Raw genomic sequence first — 12525 nt, 5'->3', positions numbered from 1 at the left:
CACTAGATGTAGAATTGTCTTCATTACTTTGATGAGTCATCGTAGAAGGGATTTGTTGAGAGTTGTCATGGCTAGTTTCATCGTTAACTTCAGGGAGCTGGGGACTAATAAGTCTCCTCTTCTTGGCCGGCGGTTTGGGAGTCCTTTCATCTTTTTCATCTTCTTCAAAACTTTCAATCTTTCTCTTCCTCCCATCCAATTCAAAAAATTTATCATAAATGTTGCCTCTCATATATTCAAAGTCGTCCCTAGAGTACTTCCTCTTCTCCTCCTTAGACTTTTTTTTTGCTGAGAACATTGCACTTTTGGAGGGCAATGAATACCTCCTGTAGGGAATAACTCATGTAAGATGTATAGAGCACTATCCTTGGGCTTTTAGGATCTTGTCGTGTCCTTTCATCAAATTTGGGGACAAATGTATTAATAAGCTCATAGGTCCACACTTGGAAGGATAGTGCGAACCCGTGTAAAGTATAAGCGACATCACATACGCCTTTCTTCTTCCAGGTTTTCTTCTTGGCGAGATATAACTCCTGAAAGTGTTTCATATCTTTGTCAATACCCTGCAGGGTTGCTCTGAATGACATCTTTCCCCATGGATATTGGAGAAACATCTCCATGTCCTCCACCATGCGAAAGATTCTGAAACTTACCTTCCTCTTATTATCAGCTACGAATAGATACTGGTAAATGAGGAATATGAGCCCCATCTTCCATTAATCCTCTTTATCAGAGCATTTGACGAAAATGGCTTTAACCTCTTTCAGTCTAACATCCATTTTATCCTTAAAATATTTGCGGCCAAAGCATAATCCTTCATGCCCTAGCAAACCTCCTCACCATTGACCAAAAACCTTATCTCCTTCGAATTTGAGCTGATTTTTCTGATAAACATCTTATGGAGTATGGTTCCTGAAAAAAATGATGTCAGTGTTTTGAATAGATACTAGAATTGAGTCTGTAAAGTCCTATCCAAAAGATCATGGTGAATAAACCTCTTTTTTATCTTTGCCAAGCTGGCCCCGGTGGATTTCCATAAAACACGTCCAGTAAAATCATTAATAATAGTTTCGGTTGGTGCCATATAATAGTAACGGTCGCGGGGGGAAGAAAGAGGGAAAGAAATGGGGGAAATGGGTTACGGGATTAAAAAATAAAAATAATAAGTAAGGGTAAAACTGTCCAAATTTTAAAAAAAGGTTAAATATAAAATTGAAATTATTAAAGTTACTTTTGAGAATGATCAAAAGAGTCATTTGATCAAATTTCCCAACTGGAGAGCTTCTTTCCACTTTGCAATTTACTGGACTGATGTTAGCAAAGGCGAATTCAGGAATTTTTTTCATTAGGCTGAAAATATTATAGGTATTACACTAATACGGATAATAAGTGAAAATATTAATCAAATCGTTCCACGAGTATCTTACTAAAATAAAATAAATATACGAAATCTAATCAAAGATAAGAATACTTGATTAAATCGAAGAAATTTATAAATTTAAGACTATTAAGTTGAAAAATAATTAGATTTAAAAATATGAAAAATTAAATTAATTAAATTTTAAATATAAAAAAACTAACTATGTATAAAAAGAAAATATAAAAGTAATTAGTAGAGTTTAATTATATGAGAATAAAAAATACAAATAAAATCATGAAAACAATAAATAAAATATGACAAAAACAAATTATTAAGTAAATATACACTCGAGAAAAAATTACAAATATTATTAATGTATATAATTCAGTTTGGAAGAATAAATAATATATCAATTTATATAAATTTTTAAAATAGTTTAAAATTAATTTAAAATTAAAAAATATAAAAGAATATTTTACCTTTATATTTATATAAATCATTATTTAATTTTTATCTTATAAATAATTTGTATTATTAATTATATTAAAATTAATAAAAAGATAATATATAATTATCATATAAACGTAGTTTAAAAAAAATTAATAACGCTATTATATAATTTAAATTATTTTATATATAATATTTTCACAATAAAACCAACTGGACTAAATATATTTGTATAATATATACAAATATATATAAGGTGTTTTAAAAATCTACCGTGGGCTTGGATGTTAGTAAGTAACATCAGAAGACCCAGAAACCTGTTTGGACTCCATATATAGAAGCCTGAAATGGAAGAGAACATGTAGACATATCCCATCTCTTGAATGGCTTCGAAACTAGTTTAATTTGTCTCGTATGTCAATTTTCCAGAGTGTTATTTCTCCGTTATTGGAACCGACAAGGATCCATGTAAGTTGAGAATTGGATAGAAATCCATACTTGCAACGGAAGATGATCCTTGATGCAAGGCACAAGCTACAGTTCTTGGCAAATCATGCAGCGTCAAACTGATTATTTCGATGCTACGTACTTATATAGTGCATATATCTCACTCATAAAATGACCAGTCCAACCGGTACGTATGTTTACGAGAATCTGGGTAGGTAACCTCCGCAACCGATTGTACAGGTCACATGCGTTTCATTAATTAGCTCATGATCAATCATGATCAGCATTTTTATAATGATTTCAATTTTATGTCATTAGTGAAAAAACTATATAGCATCAATATATTTCATAAACAGTATCTAACATTTTCAATGTCAAATGCATTTATGATATTCACAATATGAGTTGGTACAAATTTTATAAAAATGAAATCTATTGTTAGACATTTTAATTAACTTAATACTCTACTTTTATTGCAATAGCCTAAATTGTTTATTACATTTTCATGTCAATTTGTTTAATTTTATTTTCAACTCAGTTATAACAATTTTGTTGAATAATTGAGAACTATTTATAAAATAATTAATATGTTGTGATTAAATTTTTTATTCTAATATTATTTGTGATTTATTAAGTAATTACATATTGAATACAAATTTTATTATTATTGTAATTTTTTTGTTGTATTTATTTTATTTATAGTTTTGTCCGTATGATTGCACGAAAATCTCCTAGTTCCTCGTTCTTTATTTAGTATAGAACAAGATCTAAGTAATAACTTAATTTAAGTTGACAAGAGTGGTTCTTAAAAGATATAATGTCACAGAGTTCTTAAAAGATATAATGTCACGAATTTATTACTTAAAACGTTTTTGTTGAATCATATTTGCTTCCAATATTAATAATAAAAAAAAACTATCAAAAACAAAATATTTTTAATATCTATAATATTTAAAAGGACCTATTTATTATTTGCTTTAAAATTTTATTATTGACAACCTTAATATTTTGTAGTCAACAAACAACCTTTTTTAAAAACAAACCAATATTTTGAGAATATTGTTAAAATTAGTATGTTTTGAGATTTATTTGTTTTCTATTTTGTAAACACTAAAATATATATAAAAAATTTATTAAAAAAATAGTTTAATCTCACCAATTTGTTATCATAATCACACTTTATCACTTAAGCTAACTATTATGTGCAAGAAAGATATTTTTAATACATATCCTTAAATTATAAGTAAACTATATTTATCCCTAAATTTAATATATATCAAACCAAAAAAAAAAAAATATTCCTAAAAATTGTAAATGTAATACCAAATTACCAATTAATTACTATAAATGAATAAATCTTATCAAAATAAGGTTCAACAAAATCAAATATTCACTAAGCCCTTATACTTTATAAAAGTTTCTAATTAAAGATTACTAGTATATGTAGTCTGCACGAGTAAAGATATAAAACTGAGAAAAAAAAAGTTAATGCTAAAATGTGATAATATTTTTAATTTACTTTCATATATATATATATATCCAAATTAATCATAACTCTCTACCCGACAATTTGGACACTTTGAAAATTAAACATCATTATATATATAGATTAGTTAGTTAAAAAGTTGAACTTATGTTAAAACGTTCCGCGTTAATCAAATTTGATGTTGAATTTAAAATATAAAGTCTTATTAGTCTAGTTGGTTAAAAGGTTTTACTTGTTTTTGGTTAGGGTGTGAGTTCGAAACATACATATAACTTTTTTAATTTTATTTTAAACCGTTTTAAATTTATGGACGAGTCGATCAATCCACAATTCGACTCAAGTATCCATATATATTCAAATTAATCACATCTCTCGACCCAGCAATCCGAACACTTTAAAAATTAAACATCATTTTATATATATATATATATATATATATATATATATATATATATATTTGAGATTTATTAAAAAGTCTCTTTTAAGTTTCTCAACCTTTTATTTATGAAGGTAAAGATAAAGAAACTTGTAAGCTGGAGATAAATATTAAATCTGTAAATATATATTTTTGTACAAATGTTACCTTTTTTTACCATGGTCAGATTTATATTTATACTGATTAAATATCTAATTGTCAATTTATCATCTCAAAATTAGAATGTCGAATAACCTGAATAATCCAGATACTCGTCTTCCCAATTTTGATAATTCAATGAAACCAAAGAGAAACAAGTATGCTCTTTTATGTGCCATCTTAGCTTCCATGACTCCGATGTTGATTGGCTATGGTATATATCTTTCAATTTTGTTTTCATTTTTTTATTTAAAAATCAGTTTAATTACCATTTGGATTAATAAAAATGCAGATTTTGGAGTGATGAGTGGAGCTGGGATATACATAAAGAATGATCTTAATCTGTCGGATATTCAGCTGCATGTTCTTATGGGGATACTCAATGTTTATTCCCTCGTAGGATCTGCTACAGCCGGAAGGACGTCGGACTTGATCGGCCGACGATATACCATTGTAACTGCTACGACTATTTTCTTCTTCGGTGCGATGTTGATGGGGTTCGCCCTTAATTACGCTTTTCTGATGGTGGGCTGTTTTGTGGCCGGAGTCGGCGTTGGATACGCTATGGTGATTGCTCCTGTCTATACTATCGAGATCTCGCCATCGTCCAGCCGGGGATTTCTCACCTCCTTTCCCGAAGTATTTAGTAACATTGGTAACTCTTATAATTCATTTTCTTACATTTTTTTATGCTTTATGTATTATTTAATAAATACCCAATTCATGATCTAGGAATTGGTAGTTTTATTAGTTTCTTAATATGTACCTTGAGTTTATTTTCGGTTTGCCTTGTTCGAAAACATACTTATTTTGGAGTTGTGTTTAAACCAAACAAAAAAAAAAATTAAATCTAAATTTAATTTTAAAAAATATTTGTTTCTAATATCTAATTTATATGAAATAATTTTATAATTGTTTTGAAATAAGTCCATTTTTGTTCTATTTTAAAATTAAATATTTTAATAATAAAAACTTACATTAAACCACCCTTCAAAATTCATTAATATATTATTAAGTTTTTTTTAAATAATATTTTATTATAATCATAATTATTAGAATGAAAAGTGAAAATAATACTATTTATATTTAATATAAATGTTTGAAATAAATAAAGATTTTGGAGGTAAAAAGTGGATAAAAATAGATGAATTTTTTTTTTATCAAATTTGTGAATAATGCTAAAAACAAATTAGCTATCAATTTTTTTTTTTTTATCATTTTTCATAAAATTTGATACAAAATATGATTAATTAACAAGGCACGTAACCAAGTTTTTCTTATATATATATCGCTGCTTATAACATATTTACACAATGGCAAGTCATTCATTTAATTTTCTGTCATTAATGGTTCACATTCATACTTTAACCTATTTATAAGATTAATAAATTACATATAATTTAAAAGATTGATCCATGTTTATAAAAACTAAATCTGTACTCATCAGGTACATTGCTTGGATTCATATCCAATTTTGCCTTCTCTGATATGAGTTTAAAGGTCGGATGGCGGTTAATGCTCGGAATGGGAGCCATTCCCTCTATTTTTATCGGCCTCGGAGTGTTACTAATGCCGGAGTCACCCCGTTGGCTCGTGATGCAAGGTCGGATTGCCGAAGCTCAACGAACCCTCCAACTTGTCTCTGACTCGCCCGACGAGGCAAACCTCCGCCTAACCGAAATTAAAAAAGCCGTTGGAATTTCCTTAGATTGTAGCGACGATGAAGTAACCGTCGCAAAAAAAAAACCACGGTGTTTGGTGGGAACTCTTCATACGGCCAACTCCCGTGGTCCGCCATATATTGTTGGTGATTTTTGGGGTTAATATATTCAACCAAATGTGTGGCATAGACGCTGTGGTTTTGTATAGTCCAAAAATATTTGAAAGAGCTGGAATTACAAGCGAAAATCAGAAGTTATTAGCGATAATTCTTGTTGGAGTTGTGAAGTCCTCATTTGTTTTAGTTGGAACATTTACGATCGACCGGTTCGGGAGACGACAATTATTTTTGTATAGTATGAGTGGAATGGTAATATCACTTGCGAGTTTAGGGACATGTTTAACAGTTATAAACCAGTCGAAGACAAAACTAACATGGGCGAATGCTATGGCTATCTTATCGGTTTTCAGTTATGTGGCGTCATTTTCGATAGGAATGGGGCCGGGGCCGTGGGTTTATTGCACGGAGATTTTACCGTTGAATTTACGTGCTCAAGGAGTTAGTATGGGGATTGGTGTGAATCGAGTTACTAGTGCAATAGTTTTCGTGACTTTTCTTTCTTTACAAGAAGCCATTACTATTGGCGGGGTGTTTTACTTGTTTATGGGAATGGGAATCGTAGGGTGGATATTCTTCTATACTCTACTACCAGAAACACGAGATAAATCGCTTGAAGAGATACAAAGCTTGTTTGGGACATTCTTTAACTGGAGGTTAACGGCAACAGAATTAGCTAAGAATCGGGACGCCAATAACGATCAAACTGAGATGGAATCATTTACTGATCATAGGTCGGTTTTAATTGATTCAATTGCTCTTTCTAGGGCTAAGTGAAGTGGTGTAAACGAGTTGAGTCGTGCCAAGTAATATTTTACTCCGCTCGATTCAAATTGCACTGAAAGGACTCCAACTCAAAAGATTAACAAAATGTTTTACTTCAAAATCTATATATATTAATCTTTCACCTTCCTTTAAATTCACTTGTATTCAAAAATGTATTTCATTTCAAACCAGCTAAGATTACATGAACAAAGTCAATTAGTTCAAATTCTGAACTTTTCTGCCTTTGAAATCTCTTCTTCCAATGCCCATTTGATAATAAATTTTAAAATTGTAAAAACAAAATTGAATTTATAATACTTGATATAAAAAATGTGATTAAATTAAATAAAATTTAATTTGTTAGTCATTTTGTATTGATCATTTTATTTTATTTTAATTATTTTAATTTTATTGTAATAAACTTTATCATTTATTTTTCTCGATTGCATTTAATTTTAAATATACTTTGTGGTGCACTTGAAAAAATAATGTTTTTTTATTAGTCAACTATAGACTTTTGTTAAGGCATCAATATTTTTTCCTAATGGTAATTAAGTAGATTACATGACTGAGCATTAAAAATACAAATTATTTATTTATAAATAGACTAATTACATGTTTAGCTTAAAATATATAATTAAGACATAAATTTTTATAATTAACAATCATAAATTAATATTTTTTTATTGAAATAAATTAATTCATTGATACCAACATTTTCACAATTTATATATCAAAACCTTCATCAAAAAAATATATCTTGACATCTAAAAAAATTCACATGTATTGATTTTTTTTACAATAATACACGCCTCAAAGTAGTATCAATTTCATCAATATTTTTTTTTTTTAACAATGTAGCACATGTTATCAGAATTTTCATTATTCTTTTCAAACTATAATAGAACACATGCAATTACAAGCTTTGAATCGTAATGTTAAAACATCAATTATATTGATTTATTCTTAATTTCTTTTTTAAACAAGTCCAATGTAAATTTATATTTTAATTTTTCTTCTCATAATTTTTTACTTTTAGTTAAAAATCACAATTTTTTATTTTTATCTACAATTAAAAGTCTTGGTTTTTGTTTTAATGAAAGATATCGTCAACACAATTAGATAATAATACAACTTAATATAAGTATATGCATTCATATGACTCATATCTTTTAAAGAATAAAAAGTTAACAAATAAAATTAGTATTTTTAATTATAGATAAACCAAGCTTAAAACTTGTATATCACATTGTATTATCAAGTGATTAATGTTCGTTCCAGTTAAACATTCGACAAGAAGAAATTGGTTGATTACTTGATTCGAATTGTAATTTAAACAGTTTAACTAGAGGTGTTCAATATTTGGTATTCGGACTGAATTCAAATTCACCGGATTCGAATAAACCGAATTCAAATTTTATTTTCGGTTTTCGAATCAAATTTTAAACCAATTCGAATTCAAATACGGTTTTTGAATTGATTTTTGAGGTTGGGTTTCAACTCGAAAACCAAACCGAAAACCGAATTCATTTTTTATTATTTATTCTTCCAAACTTAGCTTAAGAAAAAGTTCAAAATAATCAAATTAGAATATTTTGAATTCAAGATTTAATAATAAAAAAATAAACAAAAGTATTAGCGGTCTAGTGGTAAAATAGTACCCTGCCACGATAGAGACCCAGGTTCAATTCCTAAGTTTAACCATTTTCAAAAGTTGAAGTATTCATTAATGTGCAACCCCAACTATATAAAATGACAATGAAAATAAATGATTACCAATCGAGGTTAAATATGAAATTTTCTATCGCAAAAACCTACTAGGGGTGAAATCCTGAAATTTTGTGCGGAGAGAAGATGTCACAAAGTGAAATGATTATTTTTTTAATTTAATTACTTTAATGAACAAATATGATAAATTATTTATTTTAAAAAGAGAAAATGACACTCAAAATCAGAAAAATGTTGTACAATTGGGACAAAATCCTAATGAGTTAAAAAGTGATTAATTTATTATGAAAAAATTCAAAATTAAAATCTTATTTAATAAAATAACTCAAATACAAGTCAAATAACAATTATATAAATTTTTTTCACACAATTTAAAACGTTATACATACATATACTAAATAAGTTAATTATACATACGTATAAATAAGATATGTTTTAATAATATACATTTAAATGAATTTTTAATAATTTATAAGTCTTAATAACATATTATATAAATTAATAAATAAGTCTAAATAGTTAATCTCATATATAAATTTAATTTTAAGTTTGAAGTAATTTTAAAAATATTGCTTATGAAGTCATATGATATGATGTCTTACTAACTTTAATTTCGGTAGAAAAAGTATATTATTAGAATTAAATTAATAAAAAAACAAAACAAAGTAATAATATTTTAATTTTTTAACGGATGATTTTGATGTTTACAAAAAATACATGACATGATAAGTAATTTTAAATTAATAAAATAAAGTATATTTCAAAGTCAAATGTAATCAAGATTAATTTTTCTTTTTTATAAAGTTTGATGCTTTATCATTAATTTTTTTTTTATGAAGCAATATTTTATTATTATTCTACTCCAATTTATTATCACAAAAATTACGAATCCCTGAAAAAAAATTAACTTTACCTGAAATTAAAACATATCAAATTTAAAGTTAAATGATAATTATCATTAAAATATTTTATATAATTTATTAAAAACTTATTAACTTTATCCCATGTTACTTTCTTTTTTTTTATCATCTTCAAACTTTTTTCTTTTATATATATATATGATCAGTCTCTAATCTTTATTCTATAATCATTTCTCTAGAATGAAGACTGATTCAGAAATCCCACTTCCTGATTTTGATCATTCAAAAAAACCCAAGAGCAACAAATATGCTCTTGGATGTGCTGTCTTAGCTTCCATGAATTCGATCTTGCTTGGCTATGGTATATATGTTTCAATTTTGTTAGAGTTTTATTTGAAAATGAATTCAATTACCATTTCAGATGAATAAAAATGCAGATATTGGAGTGATGAGTGGAGCTGGGATATACATAAAGAAGGATCTTAAATTGTCCAATATTCAGCTGGAAATTCTTATGGGGATACTCAACGTTTATTCCCTATTAGGATCTGCTGCAGCCGGAAGGACTTCGGACTGGATTGGTAGGCGATATACTATTGTAACTGCTGCGGTTATTTTCTTCCTTGGTGCGTTGTTCATGGGGTTCGCTCCTAATTACGCTATTCTGATGGTGGGACGATTCGTCGCTGGAATCGGCGTTGGTTACGCTTTGGTGATTGCTCCTGTCTATACTGCTGAAATCTCGCCCGCATCCAGTCGGGGATTTCTCACCTCATTGCCTGAAGTTTTTATTAACATTGGTAACGAATTAATTAAAATTAGTCATTTTGAATAAGAAATTGATTTGGGTCATAAATTAATTGATATAACTTACATTAATCACTGCAGGTACATTGCTAGGATACATATCTAATTTTGCCTTCTCGAAAATGAGTTTAAATGTCGGATGGCGGTTGATGCTCGGGCTCGGAGCCATTCCGGCGGTATTAATTGGTCTCGGAGTGTTAGTAATGCCGGAGTCGCCCCGTTGGCTCGTGATGCAAGGTCGGATTGCCGAAGCTCGACGAACCCTCCACCTTGTCTCTGACTCTCCGGACGAGGCAAACCTCCGCCTAGACGAAATTAAAAAAGCCGTTGGAATTTCTTTAGATTGTAACGACGACCACATAACCGTCGCAAAAAATAGTAACGGCAAAGGAGTTTGGAGGGAACTCTTCCTACACCCAACACCTGCGGTCCAACATATGTTGTTGGTGACTTTTGGGATTAATTTCTTTCAACAAGCATGTGGGCTAGCCGCTGTGGTTTTATATAGTCCGAAAGTATTTGAAAAAGCCGGAATTACCAGCGACAATCATAAGTTATTAGCGACGATTTTTGTCGGAATTGTGAAGACGTCACTTGTTTTCATTGGAGCGATTATGTTGGACCGGTTTGGGAGAAGGACGGTGTTTTTGTACAGTATGGCGGGAATGATAGTATCACACGCGAGCTTAGGGACATGGTTAACTGTTATAAATCAATCGAAGACGAAGCAAACATGGGCGATTGTTATGGCAATAATATCGGTTTTGAGTTTCGTGGCGACGTTTTCGATGGGAATGGGGCCGGCTGCTTGGGTTTATTGCTCGGAGATATTTCCGGTAGCGTTACGTGCTCAGGGAGTTAGTGTGGGGATTGGTGTGAATCGTGTTACGGGTGGATTAGTTTCCATGACTTTTCTTTCTTTACAACAAGCCATTACTATTGGCGGGGCGTTTTACTTGTTTATGGGAGTGGGAATCGTAGGGTGGATATTCTTCTATACTTTGTTACCTGAAACACGAGATAATTCACTTGAAGAGATTGAACGTTTGTTTGGGAGATTCTTCAATTGGAGGTTAACGGTGACGGAATTAGCTAAGAATGAAGTTGAGATAGGAGAATCTACTAAGACGGAATTAACGGAGGAGCCAAATGCTAGCTCTTAGAAGGATTTGCATTAAAGATTTCAATGTTTTATGTTTTGTTTGTTGTTTAATATTTAAATATAATACATTATATTATATTATAAGATGAATGTAGCATGCATTACATGTGTATTGTTTTATACATGTGTGCATGTGGCAGAGGTTTTCCTTCTTAAACACTATCGATACCATAAGGAAATCCAAGATACACCAGATGACTCCATGCTTTAACTATAAGAAGTGATTTAAGGGACTTCATTTTCAGATTAAAAATACATTATTCAAATGTGGGGAATTGCTTAACTTAAAAAGAAATTATAATAAGGTGAGTAGTAGAAATACATACCTTTTCACAAATTGCATGGTGTAGACTATGTTTTTCAATAAAATCAAATACATCATACTCATAAACTGAACAAAATAAAAACAACATTTATATATGAAATAAATTGGCAAAACATGTATAAGTGTTTCTATCATCAACTAACCCATTATGCAAAAAGTTTATTATCGTTTTCATGACTCTAGGATGTACTTCACTAATAAACCCTAAGCAAATAAATGCATTAGAAAATGTTTCAGGTGAAGAGAAATCACAGAGTGAATATGAAGTAACGAATCCATACCATCCTCATAATAAATATAATGTGTAAACACTCATTTTTAATCTCTAACTTTATTGGGTCAGATTTGTTGTTCCACAATATATTCCATTAGTTGTTCCCTGTAGATTCGGACCCCTAACTTCATAGTTCATGCTTCTAATAAATTCCGAGCTTATAATCATTTTCAAATTCATACACCAGCTTATTCGACGGAGTATTTCAAAAACATTAATTTTTAAAATAACTACTCAACATCATTATATATTAGTTAGTTAAAAAGTTGAGCTTATATTAATATTAAAACGTCCCGCGTTTATCAAATTTGGTGTTGAATTTAAAATATAAAGTTTTAGTAGCTTAGTTGATTAAAGAATTGTACTTGTTTTTGTTAGGTTGCAAGTTCAAAACATACCTCTAGCATTTTTAATTTTATTTTTAACTGTTTTAAATTTAAAGGTGGGTCAACCCACAATCCGACCCAAGTATCCAAATTAACCACAGCTCTCGACCCGGCAATCCAGACACTT

The 12525-nt window shown here is 29.4% G+C and overlaps 1 protein-coding gene and 1 pseudogene across 1 annotated transcript; both read left to right on the top strand.

Annotated features, from left to right (window-relative positions):
* The first annotated feature begins 4437 nt into the window (after positions 1-4437).
* On the top strand, positions 4438-6868 carry LOC124909935 (annotated as a pseudogene).
* A 2897-nt stretch (positions 6869-9765) lies between these two features.
* On the top strand, positions 9766-11414 carry LOC124909934 (polyol transporter 5-like). Its single transcript, XM_047450562.1, has 3 exons — positions 9766-9805; positions 9882-10244; positions 10333-11414. The coding sequence occupies exons 1-3, from the start codon at positions 9781-9783 to the stop codon at positions 11412-11414; spliced, it is 1470 nt and encodes a 489-aa protein (XP_047306518.1). The 5' UTR covers positions 9766-9780.
* Positions 11415-12525: the final 1111 nt, after the last annotated feature.

The sequence above is a fragment of the Impatiens glandulifera genome, chromosome 7 (genome assembly GCF_907164915.1).
Source record: "Impatiens glandulifera chromosome 7, dImpGla2.1, whole genome shotgun sequence".
In the NCBI taxonomy this organism is placed as follows: domain Eukaryota; kingdom Viridiplantae; phylum Streptophyta; class Magnoliopsida; order Ericales; family Balsaminaceae; genus Impatiens; species Impatiens glandulifera.
The sequence above is the reverse complement of the archived record's forward strand: the minus strand, read 5'-3'. Positions and strand labels throughout refer to the sequence as shown.

What these genes read in the sequence shown, in the direction of transcription:
- LOC124909934 (XM_047450562.1), top strand. Translation starts at nt 9,781, where the DNA reads ATGAATTCGATCTTGCTTGGCTATG. An exon ending in TTCGATCTTGCTTGGCTATG is followed by an intron (nt 9,806 to 9,881) that starts GTATATATGTTT and finishes ATAAAAATGCAG; the next exon opens with ATATTGGAGTGATGAGTGGA. An exon ending in TGAAGTTTTTATTAACATTG is followed by an intron (nt 10,245 to 10,332) that starts GTAACGAATTAA and finishes TAATCACTGCAG; the next exon opens with GTACATTGCTAGGATACATA.